The following is a 21,775-nucleotide window of genomic DNA, read 5'->3' as shown; positions in this document are numbered from 1 at the left end:
GGACCCCATACTTTTTGATGAAGTGATGGGTGTTATAACGATGATGCATTATGGATGCTCTAAGACCTCTCCATCCTCATTAAGGTTACTAGCCCCCAGCTATCCCTAGCATGATTTTGATAAGAATAGCCTCTTCCCTCATAGAGTGCCGGCAGATAACCTATAATTGAGCACACCTTGTTAGGAGTCTTGGGTTCTATGTAAAAATTAAACAAGCAAAACATACAATGGAAAAGTAACCCACCAGATATTCATATGAATTCTATAAATCTTTGGTGTAGAATGCCACCTCTAGATGTGCAGAACCTTTGCATATTTGGAGAGTTTGGTCGATCTAAGTATGATCAGTACATTCGTGCCTTTAACTGTATCCACACAAGCACAACCATCGTCCATCTCACGAGCATAATTGGAATCAATGTAATATCCCTCTCACTCATACATAGTACTAGCTATCATGCATATATATAAGTTGAGATCAAATTCTAACTCTTAGGATTAACAAAATCTTATCAGATGAGACGTCATCTTACACAATCTTATCAAATAAGACATCATCTTACACAATCTTATCAGATAAGATGTGTTCTCACATGATCTTATGAGATAAGACATGTTATAGCCTACTTAACTCGAAGTCTAATCTAATAAGATGGTCTCCTAATTACAACCCACGATCTCCAAATTACAACCCACTAATAAAACATGGGCTTCATTTTATTTGGGCCTATTTGAAATAAACTCAAATGAATATTAAATTAACCATTAATCTAACAAGTTTATATTAATACATTAATCCAATAAGATCTAATTAGATTAACCCATTAATCTAATAAGTTTAAGATCCAAACTAAATTTCAAACTTAAAACTTAGATCCACTTTACTTTAATCATACTAAAATAAAACAAATTACAAATTGATGTACTCTTTGTGTGTGACCCAATAGGTTTTCGTTACGTTGGAACTGACTCTAAAATCACATTTTAAAGATACAAACAATGAGTGACAATTAGTAATGTATCATGGTTATCCGAGTGACGAGAATATTGTAGATTCGACCTAATCTGTCTATGACTATTTATTGTATAACTTAGTCCTTTTGTCTATGATATCTAGATTGATTTACGAGACATAGATCACATTATTCTCTCATTAATCTATATGTTTCTTAATCTCTAAATAGACTTAACCAAATAGGCTCAATATCTCGTATTGACTTATTTGAGCATGACTATGCATTTTAGTACTACTATTTAATCAAAGGATTCACAAAAATTACTTCTATTATATGGAAGAGACAAATTTCATCTACATCACTTACATCCCTCCGCATAACTCATTGCATACTCAATAAACGATTTTATAATCGACCTTATTATAGGTGATATTTGTTGATACTAAAGTAACCAACTTCCTATGTAATGAATCGTAGTAACTTCGGGTCAAAGGATTATGATCCAGTGATAAGGTCGGGCCTCGCCCCACAGCAACGCCACATGGAAGGTCAAAGTCAAGACGCGGTCAATGCCCTCAGGCTAGCGTCTGACCGGGCGACCCCATAAGCCGGTCGGACCAAGGAATGGCTGGTCCGATGTTATTACAGCTCGGTCTCACACCGAGCTTCCAACGCTCAAAGACTATCACCAAAGCGGGCGCCGACCGACAAGTCATGTGCCGAGCGGCTGGGCATGTGCCAGGCGGACATCCGGGTCAGCCGGAGATCAGATCACATGCCAGCGAAGCGCAGACTCGACCCAGCAAACCTAGACAGTGGAAGTAGCCGAGCGGCCTCCTTGCTCTGCCCAAACAGCGGAATTAGCCGAGCGGCCCACCCGCTCGACCCACTAACAGACAGAGGCAGGATCAACTGGTATCCTCCTCGAGACCCGTGTCACAGACAGACAGCATGGTCGGCGGCATGATCAGGCAGAAAATCGTACAACAGAAGCTTCCACTGTCTTATTAAGATATGCTCGGGTTGTTGAGGTATGATGGCAAGTACACTTTTCTGACACGTCCTATCAGGGAGAGCTTTGAGATGCGTGCATGCCTCGAGGAGTGTGCATGCGCACCCCCGGGAGCCCTATATATAGGATCCCAAGCTTCAACGGAGAGAGACTCATTCTACTGTAGCTACAGTTACGCTGCCATTTTTCATTTCTTTGCTTGCTTGTTGCTTTCGCTGGAGATCTGACTTGAGCGTCAGAGGGCCACCGCCGGGGAACCACTCTCTTGCTCGACACTGACGCTTTGGTGCTTGTAGGCTAGTCTTGTCGGAGGTCCACGCACGGTCAACAGGAGCACCACATCCCTATCGTCCATCACCTCGACTCTCGGACAGGATCAGATTATTTATACTAATAGTCACTATAAAAATATTTGTCACTCATATAACAATCTATGAAACATTCTTATGATGGGTCAATTCAATACATATTCTCTCATATAACAATATATACTCATATGTTAACTTGATATCTTATATTCATGACTTATGATATTAAGTCATCAGTTAACGTACATGTCAGTCTCGATATATTAATATTACCCTTATCTATTAATACTTGACTATGAATAATTGAGAATGATTTTCTATATATCTATAATTTCTCACAATCAATTCAAATAATTTATATAATATAGAACCTAACCTACCACTATAGAATATTATTATATTTAATCAAATTTGTATGAATATAAAATAAATATAATAAACATAAAATATTATCTATTATTAAATATGATAAAAAGGTTTCATATTTAATAACAAGAAGAAGCCACGGTAGCGTACGCTTAGGACATATAGTCCATAATTAGATAAACAGGAGATGCCACAACATAGCATAATCTATGCCATCACTAGGCTAACCTTTGCCGGCACACGTACAGTGAGGAACGACCATTTGTACGACCCAAAGGACCAACCATATAAAAGAGATAGCATCAACAATGGTACGAGGATCTAATCCTCATTTTCTTTAGTTTTTTTCTTTAGTTTAGTTTAAGCACTGGAGGAACTTTATCGGACATCTCTGGTGCTCGCGCCCGCTAGACATGTTAACTTAATGTAGATTCATCCACATCAGCGTGCGTTCAGGGAGCAGATGGATTTTGAATGCATCACCCATTCTAGAGAGTTTGCATTGGGGTAGAGGGATAGTCCAGACTACCACACATGGTCATATGTTGGCCGCCTTGATTTTGACAGACTTGTGCAACCTCTAGTTTGGAATGGGTGGGAGGTGAGAATTAGAGATGGTGGTGCAAACACATGTGGAATTGCTAGGCTGAGATTAGGGCTGTAAATGAACCAAGCATTCGTGAACAAGCTTGATGTTCGGCTTGGTAAGAATTTGTTTATGTTCATTCAATATACATAAGGTTAATTAAACAAACAAGCTTGAACAGCTCGTTAAGCTAAACAAACAAGCTTGAACACATTTGTGTTCGACTCGTTAACGTTCGTGAACAACGTTCGTGAACAACGTTCGTGAACAATATTCGTGAACAACGTTCATGAACAATGTTCACGAACCATATTTGTTAATAAAACTCTTTTCAATATACTAAATAAACAATAAAATAAATAAATAAATTTAAATTATCAAACTCAATAATCAATCAAACAACTAAAAAGTTTCAAACAATCAAACAAGTTTGAATTGAGAGCTTGATAACATCTAAACGAACCAAGCTCGAACCAAGCTCAAGTCAAACTCGAACCAAGCTTAAGCCAAACTTGAATTGAGAGCTTGATAACATCTAAATGAACCAAGCTCAAGCCAAGCTTCAAACAAGCTCAAGCTCATAAAAAATAAACCAAGCCAAGCTTGAACACTCATTTCAAAAGCTTAGTTCATTTTAAGCTCGGCTTGGCTCGGCTTGATTACCTTATCAAACAAGCTTGAACACCCCAAAACTCAGCTCGGCTCGACTTGTTTACAGCCCTAGCTGAGATCGGCAACTCACACAGTTGACTGAGAGGAGGGCTTTGCCTTTGCTTGCTGCACAAGATCTAGTGTCGTCGCTTAGTGTGCGGTGCCGTTCCGTTCGGAGCTAGATAGCTGACCTGAAAGGATCATGCGTTAACGGCCCGAATTTACTGATAGCAAAGACGACATTAACTTGTTCTCCTTGGCAAATTTGAATGGTGCGTCTGTGCTTGGAAATAACGTCGAATTTACTCTTCTAAAGCTTAACACAGTAATCGGACGCACGCAACTTTTATATTTGAATTAAATTTGTATTCACTGCTAGCATTACGCAGAAAATTCAAAATCATAAATATTAATGAGCGCACAATTGTAGTCGATCTCGTACACTTCAATCGAACTACTCTGTTGCCTCCTGACCTATAAATTACTCTGTTCCAGCAACCTTCTTCTTCAAAACATCAATGTCATTTGCTAGTTCTTTTCTGCTTTCCTGCGAGTAATAAATGCAGCCCATGAGGAGACAGGAAAAGAAGAATACAGCTAGTTGCGAATTTACTACACACTCGTATGTGTGCTAGCTGATTAGCTAGCTACTAGATATAAGAAACTTTCACACAACGATTTACAAATTGGCAATCGGCAACTCAAATTAATAATTCTCGCTGCATTTTAAAGATTTTACCTTGAAAAGTAGGTAACGATATACAAACCAACCAGTGTAGCCAAGCCCTACTAACTCCATGATCTTTGGAAGCTGCAGGACAAATTAAGAAGGGGAGGTTAGCACAGCAGTAGCACCGGCGTGAATCATCGTGAATAATAATACGGCAACTGAAATGTTGTCGCAAACAACTTAATAATATGCCAAAAAGTGATTTTTAAGTACCAGGGGAACAGAGTTGACGGCACCGACAAGGATGGAAGATAGCCAGAGCGCAACGAGCGCGCCGCCTCCGTATAAGAGCACGGTGGATTTGTTCTCCAGGGCATCCCACTGTTATCGCCTTCGACATGAGTTGTGCGGCCCGACAACGAATGGTTTAGTAATCGGAAGGAATATGGAGGAGGACTCACTTTTTCCTTCAAATCGGCAAGAAGATCGTCCCCTACGACGCTGGATGAGTCTTCAGACGAGGATGCTCTTACCCGCAGCAACGATAGAGGGCGAGCTTCTGCGAAATGAGGCGTGTGGATCAAGAAGTATGACCTCAAAAATGAAATGGAATGATAATTAACGACCGGAGTAGTTTAAGTCGTGGATGAAGAATGGGGCGTGTGGATCGGACCTTGTGAAGGGGAGGAGGGAAGATGGAGCGGTTGCGACGAGAAGCAACGGCGAGGCGGCGGCGGGAGGAGGAAGAGGGTGGCCCGTTGAGCGGCGGAAGGAGGGCGAGGCCAGCTGAGAGCATTTGCTGGAGATGACGCTGCGAGGGCCGTCGCCGCCATAGAGCTTCTTCCGGTCGACTCGATCTGTGTCCTGTACCGGGCTAGCTCTTTCCTCACCGCCGTCGTTACTTTTCCAATTCATAGGCTCTTTCCAAATCGTTATCCGCCGTTCGCCACTAAGAAACGGACAAGTGGAAGATAGCATTTCTTATTGATCGGTTGCAGTGTTGGTTGGCTGGTGATAAAGCGACTGAGATAAGACAAGGAATGGAATTAATAAATAAAATATAGAGAAAATAATTTTTAAAAATTAATTGGGTAAAAATAAAATTAACAGGTTGACCTTTAATTTTAACCACGTAGATGATTATAATTTATTGTTCAATTTCATCATAATTTATCATGATTCAATATTATTATATTAAAAAAAAATTAAATTTTAAATGTATTAAAAAAAATTATCTTTATTTAAGTTGTCTACGTATACTCTTAGGGGATAAAGAAATCAAAGGCCACGTAATTTTTTTATATTTTTATCCTTTTGATTAGGAAGTGGTGTTGTTACTTTTATTTCTCATTCTCGTTGTATTCGTTCATTCGGTATCAAAATCTTCGACTTTGTGATTTGAAAGTTGCATTCCTTGAATTCTTTTCTTAGCTCTGGTTCAATCGTCGAGTAATGCTTGAGCTTCCAATGAGTCGGGAGGCAAAGTTGATCGTTGTTCATATAATATATTGTTGCTAGCACTAAACGTCTGCTCTACAACAATAGTTGACATTGGACAATCTAAAATTTCTTTTGCAATCACGTAGAAGACAGGAAAGTTTTGAGCCTTCTGTAACCACAACTTTAGAATATCAAAATTTTCACTATCTGCTTCATTTGAAATCAAAAGAAGTCATGAAATAATTCTAAAATTCATGTGAAATTTGAATATCCCCGTCGTCTGTTCTTTTAATAAAAATTATAGTTTTGTAAGTTTTAAATTACTACTTGTAGTTCGTTGTATATTAGAAATACTAGTTTGTATTCCATATTTTATATAATATTGATTATAAATATCATATAAATAAATTCTAATATTATATATAATATTAATTGGATTTAATTTAAATCCAATTAATTAGTAAAACAAGTAGTAATAATATTTTATTTATATGATTTAAATAATATAAATATTATTAATTAGTAAAACAAGTAGTTAATTTAGATCCTAGATTTAAATTAGAAGTTTTACGAGAAATGTTAACTTCTTCTTCTACAGTGGGATTTAAAATATTAGATGATATTAGTAAAAGGGGGAGATTTTTAATAAAATAGTAAGATGTTCATTTAAAGCTAATAATATACTATAAAAAATCTTTAAAACTAAATAAACAGTGGGATAAAAAACATCAGAAAATTATTCAGTTACATCATTAAATACTTTTAAAATTCCATAAATACTACTATAAATATTTCATTGTTAAAATATAAATATATATTAGTATTAGTATTTTGTGCAAAAATTAATATAATAATTCTTTTTATTGAAATAAATCTTGTAATAATTGATATGTTGAATTCGTTGATACAACACATGGAATTTTTTTAGATCTCATTCCATTAGTTTTACAAAACGTACCCTATTATTTCATTATAAATGAATGTGACCCTAAATAAAAAATTACAATTCTAATTGGTTTAATATAATTTTCTAAAAATTTTAATTTATCTTGAACATATAAATTTAAAACATGACACACACAATGAATATGAAAAAATAAACCGCCGATAACAAGTTGACAAATAAATTTTAGATTTTCTATATAAGCAGTATTAGAGCTAGCATTATTTAATGATATTAAAAATATTTTATAACTTAATTCATATTTTTTTTAAAATTAAACATAATAATTATGTGATGTTATAAACAGTATGTGATTTATCAAAAAGCCTATAAGCTAACAATATTTTTAAAGGTTCCAAGAGTTATCGATTCAATGATAAGTCACACTCATATACGAATGTGTTTGCCAATGATCACTCCAAATATCGAAACATAAAGAAACTCTATCATTTAATTTACTAAATTTATCAATTAAATTATTTTTTCCTTGTTTTACTAATTTTTTAATTATATGAGTAAGTGTAGTTCTAGAAATATGTTTAGCACATGAATCAAGATATTCTTCACAAAAATCTTAAAATGTGAATTTAGATCCAAAACTAAAATAAAAATGTTCTACGGAAATAAATTTAGATAATGATTCTCTTAATTTATTATTAGAATATAAAAATAAACCAAAATCAGTACTACTGCTAGTTGAAGAAAATCAAGATAACTTTGATTGAGAATGATCGAGTACATATTCCATCGGGTGCTTCATTTCTTTGTGTTGTTCCTACATGTCATTTCAATGATCCATAGTTGTCGATAGCTTGGAATTTGTATGAAGCATTGCAATTCTTACATTTTGCACGCAATTCTCCCGATGGAATAGTGACTTTCTTAAAATGTTTAGTGAAAATAGAAGATTTTAGAGGAGGAATTTTCCAAACCATAAAAGTAATTGTATCGGTACTTCCTTATATTTCATGTGTTAGAAGGTGTTCAGTTTCATCATAGATGGATTGAATGTTAGGTAGATTTACTATTTCCTTTCCCCTCTGTGATCAACATGATGAACTTCCATGGCTTCCTTTCATTGTAGTTGAAAATTGGAGACGAAAGTGCGTAAAAATGAAGATTTAGAGTCAAAAACATATAGAGAATGTCGAATTGAGAATGAGAATAGAGAAGATATGTGTGAAAATGATAAAATGAACTCTCTAGAGCAGGATCTCCTGAAATCATCGCTCTTCTTCATCGATCAGCGCATTTGGTCTGCAAAAATCCTCACTCTGTGCATGGTCTTTAGATTGAATACCTCACTCGTCTTTTTCTTCTTCTTCTTCTTCTTCGGCATTTTGATGCTTTTTCTTCGATCCTTGTCCTTCTAGATGTGTTTCTCGAATGGTGAATCTAGGTTTTCCTTGCAATCATCTGCAGGTGAGAGCACTAATCGAAGTCGCTGCCCTCAATTTCCTGAAAACCCTCACCGCTCCCAACCCAGCCGTATCAAATCTGGCATCGGTGTGTCTCTTTCTCGATTTGCAAGCTTGTGAAGGGTTTAGGGCTTTCCATTTGATTTTGGATCCATTCCTTGGTATTATAATTAAACCCCAGTTTCATTATTAGGGTTTCATCGTGTTTGTTGTAGCTATACGTCATTTATTTTGAGTGATTTGGGATCACAGTTTGCTCACTAATAATCCCATCTGACGTGATAGATTAACAACAAATCTAATGACAACGGGTTCCATCAAGGGGTTCTTGAGTGAGGTCTCATCAATCTATTCTATCGCACCCTATTTGCACAAGATCTTTCATGAGAGCATAGGATGCAAAACCTTTCACAAGAGATATAGTTTCTGTAATTAACTCCCAATATCTCGCACTCTACACATAGCATGAATTTCTTGTTCTTGTTGAGTTTCTCTGCAGTATAGATGGTCATGGCGATGTGCTTCCGCATTGTCGGGGAGGGGAAGCTTGTCACGCAACGAAAACTTTTCTATAAGCTTCTTTGTGACTCACCTGACTATTTCACATCTTAGGATCAAGTCAGCAGAGCAGTACAAGGTCACCATGTTCTATCATCCATATTGGTATTGAGTATTAACTATAATCTAAGTTTACTTTGCACCTAGTTGCTCAACTTTCTCAAATAATTGTTGCAGATGTTGTTGCATTGCTCCAGTGCACTCGACATAGTCTAGGTATCATGGCTTCTAGCAAAGTTACAATTTTTGGGAGATTCCTATTAGAGGTGCAACTCTGCAACTTTTTGTTTTAAGTGATCCAGATTTATATTTCAACTTTATATTACTTGTGTCATATATGACGTAGCATTCACCTTTTATGTGAATGCTATTCACTTATTAAATGAACATTGGAATATGAGTGTTGTCTTTTTCCCTTTCTTTTGATTTATCCAAACTACTTGATTGTTGATATATTGTATATTTATAGGAGCTTGGTGAATAGAATGTTGATTGTTCAATGCTTGGACAAGTTGGCTATGCTATAACCGGAGACCTTTATGCATTGAACATATTTGTCCTTAATTATGATGTGAGATATATCATCATAGTAGAGAAGGTAAACTGAGACATTTTACAAATTATGGTGATAAATCCTCTCAATTCCACTAATATTATTTAATTGAGTATGATGCTATATTTCAACAATTAGTAGAAGACCGATTTTTCAACCAAACTAATCAATTATAATCACTGCTAAAGGATACCCTGACATTGCTACAAGGTTGATGCATCCATTAATTCAGTATGATTTTCTGTCTGAAGTTTTGGTTGTTGGAGCACCTCCTCGATCAAATAGTATGCATTATTTAGACACTACTTAAGGATATCCTGGTACTAAAAAAAAGTAAACTCTAAGTGTTAATTCTACATGATTATTCTCGTCCTCTATATGGGAAGAGTTGTTGGAACTTAGGAGATTATTGAAGACTAGGTGCAATGATTCCATTTAACTAGGTCATCTTTCTATGTCTTTGGTTATTTAGTCATGCTTGTGTCATTATTAGATAAATGATGCGCAGAGCAAACAACGGCTATATATATGGCCTTTGTTTGCTTTTTTTGTTTTGTTTTTATTGCCTTTGTTTGCTCTTGTTTATAATTATTACTATCTATATAAATGATTGCTTGCCTTTGTTTATCTTTGTAGTGAAATCCCAATTTTCTTGCCTGTGCACTATAAGAAAATTGGGATTTGTTTACCTCCCTGGAAGTGGTTTGTAGGTGTTTATGAGTAACAATAACTAGGACAACAATTGAAAATTTGTTCATTTCTATTTATATATTCAGTTATATTATCAGAATGAAAAATTTATCTCAATATTCAGTGATTTGATGCAAGAACCTAAACATTAGTATGAACAATATAAATAGGTGTATGGCTTCAGCTTCCAGATGTAGGATAGCCACTTCTAGTATACTTAGCAAACGCGTAAGCATCACACACCAACATATTTTAGTACTATATTTTATAAAGTGAAGGAAATTAAGATAGATATATGACTGAGTAGATGATGCAATGTAGCAGCTGCACGTCTTCCAAAGAACCTTCATAAGATGACATTGCAATCATTCCTGTAGAATTTACATGTTGTTTTGAATATCCAAATTATATAGACGAAGCTTAAAATCTCAAGCCTTGCAGGAGTTTTGATTGCTTCTATTACAATTAACATAACTACAAGTTACCCATATAAGAAACCCATATTACAAATCCATGCAGTAGCTATAATATGAAGTTAGATAGGTGTTAGGCAAATTTTGGTTTACATGGGGTATGTTATGTCTTAAATACAATATTTGTTCAAATGTTATACTTTGTTTGAAATATTTATTCACATGTTTTTTCATCAATTTTACATGTGGTATATTTAGATTTGCCATTACTTTATCATTATCTTGAAATTATCTTGCAGTTACCTTTACAAATACTTGAAGAAAGAAAATAGAGCTGAGTATGTCTCATTTGTGGATCCTGGTCACATACCAACATGTGGTGTGGGCGAAGAAGGCAGTAAATTGTCACAACATATTGCTGAGCAGTTGAGAGCATCAAACAAAGATAGTATCTGCTTCATTCCATACAATACTAGGTAAGATTTTAATTATTAATCAATTCCTACTACATATTAGTCAATGTTTTTTTTTTATTTGTGCAGATACCATTGGATCCTGACTATAATTAATGAAGATAAGAATATGATATATTTATTGGACTCTTTGAGTAATAGGAACCGAGATCATGCTTGGCAAACTATTGTGACCAAGTAGGTAGTAGATTATGTTGATTGTGAATATATACATTAAATTCATTAGAGATTGATAAAATAACTTTCTATTTTTTACAATGTAGTGGGGTCACGTTATACAATGCATCAAGGGGAATTTCAAAAGGACCTGGTTTTAAATAATTGACGGTATGTATTGTGACTATGTATTTAGACATCAATTAATAATTCTTGTTATTTGGATTATGACTTATTGATAACATTTTCAATTTGATTAGGGTAATCTAAAATAAAAAGGTGGTGTTGAATGTGGATATTGTGTAATGCGGTACATGAAAGAGATAGTCTTGGATGAATATCCTCAACTGGAGATGAAGATGAATTTCTTCTTTATAAAATATCTTCTTTATGAAATATTGAATCATTTTACATTGACTCTCAAACTTCTGTTTATGTTTCAGTTTGCAACATCAAAAAATAAACAGTATTACAATCAATCTCAGTATGATGAAGTCAGAAGTGAATGGAGCGAATTCGTCTACTTCTATATAGGTGCTTAAGTGTAGGATGTGATATAAATTTTCGATTGTATTTAGAAATTTATGGATACAAAATTTTTTGGGTTATGGTTAAATATGTCTTTTATGAATACACTTTTGGATTGTATTTGATACATATTTATGATATATTTGTTTAATTTTGATTGTGAAAAATATTGTGTTGGAGTAACATATTATCATATACTCTTTTGGTCAATTAAAATTATATTGTAGTAAAATATTGTCAATTACTTCGACGGTATAAATAAATGATGGAGTAATACAACACAAAAACTACAATAAATTTAAATAGTGGCGTAGTTAAAGAAACTATTTACTTCACTACTGAATAAATTTGGGAAGTAGTTTGTATAAATTACTTTGCTACATTTGAATTTATTTGTTGTAGTAAAATATGCTCTATTACTTCTATACTATGATGAAGTAATACAATAATAAGTACTTCGACTAAGTCAAATATATGGAAGTAAAATAAAATATTTACTGCACCAAAATTCAAAAAATCTGAAGTCGTATACATATTTTACTTCGTCAAACAACGTAACCTATGAAGTAATATATCCTCAATTACTTCAGTATTTTTACTGGTCTTGATGAAGTAATAAAGGTTTTTTACTTCGAAAACGGTTCGATTTTGAACCGGTTTTGAACCGGTGAAAGACTTCGGTAACGTGTGGTGAAGTAAAAAATTTACCCTTTTACTTCACGTGCGTCTACTTCGGTAATTAACTACCTATTACTTCGGATAATATCCGAAGTTTATTGCTGATTTTCACATAGTGTCTATTTATAGAGTTTATAGAGTTTGGACAATAATTAATACTAAATCATAGTTATTGATTAAAAAATGGTCAAATGATATTAATCATTGAAAAAATATATCCACAAAAATTATCCCCCCAATGACTAGGAACTGTTAGTTCCAATGAAAGCATATAAACAAAATTTCTTAGAACTAGCGGTCTGCCATTTTTTGGAGGCCTAGAACTGTAACCGCCTAGACATTTTGGATGTCAAGCTGGTTACGGTTTAACCCGGTGCCCTAAGTCAAAGAGAAACCAGCCCATTAACCCAGTTACGGGCCCGGGGTCAGGTCTAATGAAGGGTCACACCACAAATTGTAATTTATAAAAAAAAACTTCAATTTAAAATTACTTTTTGTTGGGATCTTATGCGAAAAACAAGCACATATGCAGCAGAAAAAGGGGATCCCTCTATAAATCCTTACGAATATCGTATACTATGTTTCCCTATTCTATCAGATAGAATGGTTACCTTTGTTACGTGCCCAAAGCAATCCTGACAGCAACTTATCTTTGGATGCAGATCTCAGCACAATCAAGTGTTTGCGCCTCTACAGTATCCACACGAACACCTTCTCCGCCCGTCTCACAAACTCATGAGTTGGAGAAGAAATAACATTTATTGTGCTAGCAACAAAATAAGTTAGTTTCGACTAAGATAAGGAGAAGAAGAAGAAAAAGAAGACTAGATGAACACTCAAAAGTCCTTACTGAAAATCATTAAAAATCCCTCCAAGAATACCAAAAGTTTTTTGTCTTTTGATCTACCTTCTTCAATACATGATTAATCCAAATTAATCATTATTATTCTTCATTATTATTCTTTAATGAATGGATTCAATTGAGTTTAACTCAATGAGTAATTTGAATTCGACTCAATCTAATGATTGGATTCACTTAAGTCTAACTTAACTCAATCTAATAATCTTAGGGTCTATTACATTTTAGTCAAACTAAAATAAATCCATTATCTCCAAATCAACATGTTCTTTGTGTGTGACCCAATAGGCTTTCGTAACGTTAACAATATATCTGAAACCACTTTAGATACATAAACAATGAGTGGCATCTAGCAATGTATCATTGCTACCCAAGTGACGAGAATGTCAAGATCCGACCTAACCTTTCTATGTCTATTATTTTATATAACTCAGTCTTTCTATCCTTGATATCTAAATTGATCGATGAGGTATAGACCTTGTCATCCTCTTATCAATTTTTATGTTTCTTGATTCCTAAGTAGACACACTCAATCAAATAAGCTCAATATCTCATATTGACTAATTTGAGCATGGTAATGTATTTTTGTGTCCTACTTAATCAAGGAGCTCACAAATATCATCACTCACATCCCTACTCATAACTTATTGCATACTCAATGATTGTTTTTATAATCTACCTTGTTACAGGTGATGTTTACTGATACCAAAATACACAACTCCTTATATAGAGAATCGTAGTAACTTCAGGTTTAAAGACTATTCATACCAATAGTCACTATAAGAATATTTATGACACTCATATAACGATCCATGAAATATCTCATGGCAGGTCAATTAAGTACATATTCTCTAATATATACTCGTGTATCAACTTGATATCTTATATTCTTGATGATCCGGTGGTAAGGACGGGGGACCCTCGTTGGCGGAAGGTCAACGACACGTGGAGGTCAAAGGTCAAGAGATTCAACCCTGAGACCCGACCGACCGGACTGAGAGGGCCGACCGGCCGGGAATCCCCCGAGCCAAATGAAAGACAACCCGGCTAGGGGTCGGGTTTCCGACGCTCAAGGTAAAAAGGTTTCAGGGCCGAGCGGGCTGTCCGTTCGACCGAGGCATAAGGCAACAAAGACAGGCAGGAGCAATCTTATCCGAGCATACAACCGGGAGTCCTCCCGGTCGGACTCGTACCTACAACTGGGGCAGAAGTGATATGTCTGCCGAGCGGCCGAACCGCTCGGCCCTGGAACAGACAGGAGGCGCAAGAGGACAAAGGAGCAGGGGATAACATCATCCTTGAGACATCTGCCGCCGATAGGCAGCAGGGTTGGCGACCGAGCCATACACAGGATCATACGGTGGAAGCTTCCACCGTCACATCTGGGATATGCTCTGATGATTGCGGAATGACGTCAGGGGTACTTTTCTGACATGAGCTTGTTAAGGTATGTTTGGGGAAGCATGCACGCATCGAGAAGCGTGCACACACCTCCCCGGGGTCCTATATAAGGACCCCCAGACGTCGATGAAGGTATGCGCAATCCTCACTGTAGCCACAGTTACGCTACCTCTCTCATTTCTCGTTGCCTGACTTGAGCATCGGAGGGTCGTCGCCGGAAAACCCCTCCCGGCTCGGCTTCTTTGCAGGTTCGCCGGAGATCTACGCCACCGGTCGGAGACAGCGGAGAGTGCCACGTCCCCAGCGTCCGTCGACTCAGCGCTCGGACAGGATCACTTGACTTATAAGATTAAGTCATCAATTGACCTACATACTAGTCTTAACACATTAATATAGTCCTTATATATTAATGTTTGATTAGAAATAGTTAAGAGTAGTGTCTATATATATATATATAGTCTCCCACTATCAATTCAACCAATTTATATGTTGTACACTAAAACATACTACCTAAGGACATTATTATACTTATTCATCCGGCACAGATCTGAAGTAAATATAATAACCAAAATTTTACCTTTTATTAATGGAATATGATACAATATGTCCTAAGTTAATTAACTCTTGATTACACTAACACTTTTGTAGTTTTAAAAAATTTAACAGTCATCAAAATGTATATGTAATAATGCAATTAATAACAACTATTGCATTGGCTGAAATAGAGGTCTTAATCCTACACAGAGTAATATATATTAGAGGGTATTAGAGTGATTCAACAATGCTCTTTTAAAACTTAAGTCATTATGAAGCTTTAGAAGCATAGTGGTGAAATAGTAGTTGAGTAATAATTGAACAAAAATATAGTAAGATGGGAAAACCAAAAATGCCCTCGTAGTATATTATCTAGAGAATCATTAATCGAATGCATGGTGGTGAAGAAACAAAAGTGATGGAGAGAAGATGTTTGAGAAAATTGTTTAGGAAGGCAATTCTAAAGTTTCGGTTTCACTATGATGAATGTCGGTAAATGTAAGTCCTCCTATCTCAACATATGATTATGCAGGAATTAGTCCTAAAATAATTGATGTGTCTATGACACCAATGGGTTCACCCTAACCACAACTCATAAAGTGGCTTAGAGTAGACCCTTTAAGATCTATGACAAATCGTTAAAGTCTCAAGAGAGAATTAATTTTATGATAGTTGTGCTAGATCACTTTTAGGGAATACTCTTATCATTAGAGCTCCACGAACTACTAGATGTTACCCTACTCATAATACTCAATCTACTTTCGTAGGTGACTCTTATCGGCCTGTTTCTGCCACTTCAAAGGTCCGAGTTTGATCCCGATTGTCACACGGAATGCCTACCTATCTACCCATAGACGAGCTCTCAAGTTGGTTTTAGAGGTCGAAGATTGGGGTTCGCTTATATGATCCAACCCCATCTCTCTATTGATCCAATCGTACACTTATATGTAATGATAATAGCTCAGGTTCACCTCTCAGTCTATTTCGAAAAGGTTACTATCTAGTTGAATCTAGGAACACATGATGGATAGAGTGAAATGAACTAAAACCAATCGATAAACACATGTATCATAGACAAAGGAGGTTCAATGCATTAAAACTATCAATGCATTAAGGAGATTACTCTATAATGGAGTTACAAAACCAAGACATAAGAGCTGAGTTTAGAAAAGAACTAATAATTGTCTTCAGTTGAACTCCAATTGTTCTAGGCTGCCGCAAAGTCTCCACTCATTGCATAGTGGCTCTCCCAACTTGGATTTTTGTCATAAATCCTAATGATCCTTTGGCTTAAGGCCTCCCTTCCCTTTTATAGCTTTCGAGGGTGACTCGGTCTTCAATGGAATATGAATTTTAGAGCCAAGTTGAGTCGGCATGCCACGGCCATGTTGGCTTCAAACCCCTAAATTTGGGGGGGCAGTGGCTGGCACGGGTGTGTTGGGTGGCACAACTTGCTCGTTTTGGCTATTGGAAGTCTCTATTTGCTCTTCTTGTATGTCTTGCCTCCATATATGGGCATGCCCATGGTATGCACCATGGGTAGCCCATGCTAGATACTTGGTCAAGGCTTTTTTGTCTCCAAATGAAGTCCAAAAGCCAAGATCTTTGTGCCTTGTCAATAATAAACACACAAGAATAGTCTCCCATACTAAAATGATTAAAAAAAAAAGGTATAAGAATGATAGGAGTATATGAAAATATGTTCATGAAATGTCTAAAATAGATGCAAAATAAGCCCGGAAATATAGGTATAAATTATGCGCATTAGGATGTGATGAGATTTGGATAGCAAAGGAAACCTAGTGTTGGTCCTCGTGGGTGTTTTGATGTGATCAATCAAGTTGGTTAGGTCCTGCTTTGTGTTTGATCCTTGTGTCTGAGTGTGCAGGAGCTTAAGAGCGCAGGAAGTCGAGCGGAAGACGCAGCTAGCGAAAAGGACGGCACGGGAAGAGAGCCGACGGGCTCGGTGCGTCCGAAGGACGAGAGAGCTGCGGAAAAGTACTCCGGTGGACGAGAAGAACGTGCATGACGTTCGAGTGATGAGAAGCCGGATGGAAGCCTGCTCGAGGAGAAGGTCGGAAATTGGGTTCGGGTGAGCCCTATTTCGGTTGGCCGGAATCACCCAAAAGAATAGAACTTCGAAAGACGAAGCAAAGAAGCAAGCAAATTGGAAAAAGCTGCCAGCCATCTTGGAGGCGCGTCCATCAGGCTTGGAGGCGCCTCCAGCTTGAAGGCGCCTTCAATGCCTGTTGGAGGCGCCTCGGACCTGACAGAAGTGAACGTTGAGCTGTTTGGATAAAGTTTTATCCCCTCTCTCGTTGGAGGCGCCTTGGACCTTGTTGGAGGCGCCTTGGACCCTCGGGATAGACTTTCCAGGAGCTATATAAAGGTCCCTGGAGCTAGGAAATATTCAACAACTTAAGCAATCAACTTTGTTGTCATTCCTAGCAACTAGTGAGCGTTTTAAGTGTGTAAAAAGGTTTCTCCGCCTACAGTGAAGGAGATTCTGCTAGTGTGATCTTCGACTGCCTTGGATTAACAACCGTCTTGGTTGTAACCAAGTTAAAATTCTGTCTTTTTTTATTTCTACTTTTAATTTTATTATAGTTACTTTATTTTTTGAGTTGAGAGATCCGAAGAGGGTAGTTTTAATTTGTGCAGGCAATTCACCTCCCTCTTGTCGGCCTCCGCTGCACCTACAATTGGTATCAGAGCAAGACCGCCTCAGAATGGCTAACCGCCGACTGAAGCACAACGATCAAGACGATGGCCGGAGCAAATATTCATCCCCAGAAGTTCGACAGAGACTTCGCGACGTGGAAACGCCGGATGGAGGTATTCTTTAAAACCAACTTCGATATTTTACTAACTATGAAATATGGTTTTGAAGTTCCGAAAGACAAAGAAGAGCATTAGTGGAGCAAGAAGGAGCAAGCCGAATTTGTCTCCAATGGAAAGGCAGGGTTCCACCTGCTGAGCGTGATGCCACCACAAGAGGTAAGTCGAATCGGAAGTTACTCCTCCGCGAAAGACCTCTGGGAAAAATTCCTAGAGCTTCACGAATGTACCTCGGAAGCTAAGCTAGCAAGGCGCGACATCCTTCGGGCCCAGTTAACGAACCTTCGGATGAACCAAGGCGAGAAGGTAGTGCAACTCCAAGCAAGGATCAAAGAGCTGATCACGCAACTAACCAATCTTGGAGAAGAAGTAACGAACCATGACTCCATCTGGTACGCGATCAACGCCTTCCCCAGAACTCTAGAGTAGGCCTCCTTAGTAGATGTGTACTATATCTCTAAGGACTTCGAGGTAAGTACTTTAGAAAATTTATTTTCAACCTTTGAACTTCATGAATCTCGAGTTGCATAGTCCAGTGGAGTAGTGAAGACTAGTCAGAACATTGCCCTAAAGGCAAGATCAAATGATTCTGACTTCGAGGCCTCGATCGACCAATCGGAAGTTGCACTATTGGTAAGACGCTTCAATAAATTTTTTAATTCTAATAAATTTAGATCGCAAACACAGAGGCATCAGCAAAGAAAAAGGACGGTTCGTTGCTACAACTGCAACGAAGAAGGGCACATCAAAGATGACTACCCAAAATTAAAGAAAAAAGAGAAAGAGAAGGAAAAGACAAAATACAAGAAACCAGAATCCTCCAAGCATAAGAATCTGAAGGCCACCTGGTCAGATTCGTCTTCTTCAAAATCAGACATCGAAGCCTTCTCCGGATTAGCGCTGGTAGCCAACCATCTTCCTGAAGATGACTCAAGTTCAAAAATGAGCATAGATGAAGGAGGAGGATCATCAGAAGAAGAAAGCGACGATAAAGGGGGAGAATCACCGAGTCAGGTAAGTAAGGTACGTAACCTAACCCCGACTCAGTCCTTTCAATTTATTAAATGTCTTTCTAAAGATTTATTCAAATTAAAAAAAGAAAATACTGAATTAAAATTAAACCTAGCAAAAGCATGCCCACTAGAAATGTATGATAATCTAAAATTAGAAAATGAAAAATTAAAAGTTGAAATTGAGAAATTGAAAGACAATGATGCATGCCTAAATAGATTTCCAAAATCAAAAGTTAGAATTTATGGAAAATTGAATTGGTACATTAGAAACCATCAGGGTCAACTTAGAAGAGTGCCCAAGAACTATGTACCCCCTATATTTTTGAATAACCCTATAGGAAGGAACCTCTATTGGGTTCCGAAATCTGTGCTAAATTAATTTATTTAATTAAAAGCTTATAGTAAGAAAATTAAACTTTGAGTTTCTTTATGGAAGCTTTGTCTAAGGAAATAGTTGTTGCTCCAATAACCAAGAAGGTCTAGTGCCACGCCACGACCTGGAAGCCAAATATCGAAATATAAATGTTTAATTAACTTTCTGATGAAAGCATTAAATTAGAATTAAATAATACTTTGAAAAGTTTTTAAACATTTCCTTAGAAATTCATTCTTTTTTAATTATCTAGAAAAATGTCTCTTGAAAGCTTTACTTAGAATTTTTTTTAATTCTAAAAATCAAATTTTTTTGACTTAGAAATTATTTTGAAAAATTCAAACAAATCATTTTAGTTAGAATTCTTTTGTCACTTAGAATTTTTTAAAAATTCCAAAAATTTCATTTTACTTAGAAATTTTATTTGAAATTCCTATTTTTGAAAATTCTATAAATTCAGTTTACCTAGACATTTTTTCATCTTAAATTAGAAAATTTTCTAACTTAAAAATTTTTGCTAAAATTTTTCTGGTTAACTCTTAATTTAGTAGTTGTAATTTTATTTATTGCAAACTGATGCTTAATATGTTAGTTTAGTAATTTCTTTTAAAATTACTTTTCTATCTATTTTAACTCTAACTTGAACTTGGGTTGATGCACATCAAAAAGGGGGAGATTGTTGGTCCCCGTGGGTGTTTTGATGTGATCAACCAAGTTGATTAGGTCCTGCTTTGTGTTTGATCCCTATGTCTGAGTGTGCAGGAGCTTAGGAGCGCAGGAAGTCGAGCGGAAGACGCAACTAGCGAGAAGGACGACACGGGAAGGGAGTCGAGGGGCTCGGTGCGTCCGAAAGACGAGAGAGCTGCGGAAGAGTACTCCGGTGGACGAGAAGAACGTGTGCGGCGTTCGAGGGACGAGAAGCCGGACGAAAGCCTGCTCGAGGAGAAGGCCGAAAATTGAGTTCGGGTGAGCCCTATTTTGGTTGGCCGGAATCACCCAAAAGAACGGAACTTCGGAAGACGAAGCAAAGAAGCAAGCAAGCTGGAAAACGCTGCCAGCCAGCTTGGAGGGGCCTCCATCAGGCTTGGAGGTGCCTCCAGCTTAAAGGCGCCTTCAATACCTGTTGGAGGCGCCTCGGATCTGGCAGAAGTGAACGTTGAGCTGTTTGGATAAAGTTTTATCCCCTCTCTCATTGGAGGCGTCTTGGACCTTGTTGGAGGCGCCTTGGACCTTCGGGATAGACTTTCCAGGAGCTATATAAGGCCCCTGGAGCTAGGAAATATTCAACAACTCAAGCAATCAACTCTGTAGTCATTCCTAGCAACTAGTGAGCGTTTTAAGTGTGTAAAAAGGTTTCTCCGCCTACAGTGAAGGAGACTCTGCTAGTGCGATCTTCGACTACCTTGGATTAACAACCGTCTTGGTTGTAACCAAGTTAAAATTCTGTCTCTTTTTATTTCTACTTTTAATTTTATTATAGTTGCTTTATTTTTTGAGTTGAGAGATCTGAGGAGGGTAGTTTTAATTTGTGTAGACAATTCACCCCCTCTTTCCGGCCTCCGCTGCACCTACACCTTGAGGTTTAGTCGACCGATCAAGTGAATTACATGGGGTTTGATCTAATCAGATTAGGCAAGCAAGGAAATATTAGGTTCATTCAACTGATCTGGAGGATCAGTCGACCGAAAAACCTAGAAATCAAGCGTTGACTTGGCGAGGTCGAATCAGAATCAGTCAACAGAATGTGGTGTTTAGTCGACCAATAAATTTCTATAAAAGAAGCTTGAATTCTGAGGCTCAACATAATTCTTTCACAACTCAATACTCATTTGTTTTGCTATTCAAGCAAGATCTGAAAAGCATACTACGCCAAACTACTCTCCGACAACCTATGCTGAAGTTCTACTAAATTGTTGTCAGCAATTTTAGTTTATTTACATTTTATTTAAAGAGATAGTAAAGTATTACTATACTCTTTCTATTTGTATCATGTTTTCTTGGCCTCCGAAATATTTTTGGAAGGAGATAATTAATTGATTACCTATCCAAAAATAATCTAAGAGATCGTAGGCTTTTGAGTAACAGTTGTTGAATTGTGAACCAAGTAACCACCTGTGTTTGTTTTTTTTTTTGTATTTATGTTGTACTCTGATTGGTTTTATAAAAAGAAAAGATAAGTTTTAAACATGCAATATTTACCACCCCCGCCCCTGACTCTATCATGTTTTTCAGTCCTACAAACACCTCATGCATAGCTATTACCCAATCAAGATCAAGTAAAGCTTTATCTATAGTCTTTGATTCTATTTTGAATATTAATATTATTTGACTTAGATTTTAATGATAAGGTCTAGTTTG

At 36.8% G+C, this 21,775-nt stretch overlaps 1 protein-coding gene across 1 annotated transcript; it reads right to left on the bottom strand.

Moving 5' to 3' along the window:
* Window positions 1-4,211: 4,211 nt before the first annotated feature.
* On the bottom strand, window positions 4,212-5,449 carry LOC122040062 (protein CURVATURE THYLAKOID 1A, chloroplastic-like). Its single transcript, XM_042599431.1, has 5 exons — window positions 5,223-5,449; window positions 5,011-5,108; window positions 4,823-4,930; window positions 4,619-4,690; window positions 4,212-4,426 (listed from the first exon to the last, which is right to left on the bottom strand). Exons 1-5 carry the CDS (start codon window positions 5,380-5,382, stop codon window positions 4,361-4,363), a joined length of 504 nt encoding a protein of 167 aa, XP_042455365.1. The 5' UTR covers window positions 5,383-5,449; the 3' UTR covers window positions 4,212-4,360.
* Window positions 5,450-21,775: the final 16,326 nt, after the last annotated feature.

This window comes from Zingiber officinale, chromosome 2A (assembly GCF_018446385.1).
Source record: "Zingiber officinale cultivar Zhangliang chromosome 2A, Zo_v1.1, whole genome shotgun sequence".
Taxonomy (NCBI): domain Eukaryota; kingdom Viridiplantae; phylum Streptophyta; class Magnoliopsida; order Zingiberales; family Zingiberaceae; genus Zingiber; species Zingiber officinale.
The sequence above is the reverse complement of the archived record's forward strand: the minus strand, read 5'-3'. Positions and strand labels throughout refer to the sequence as shown.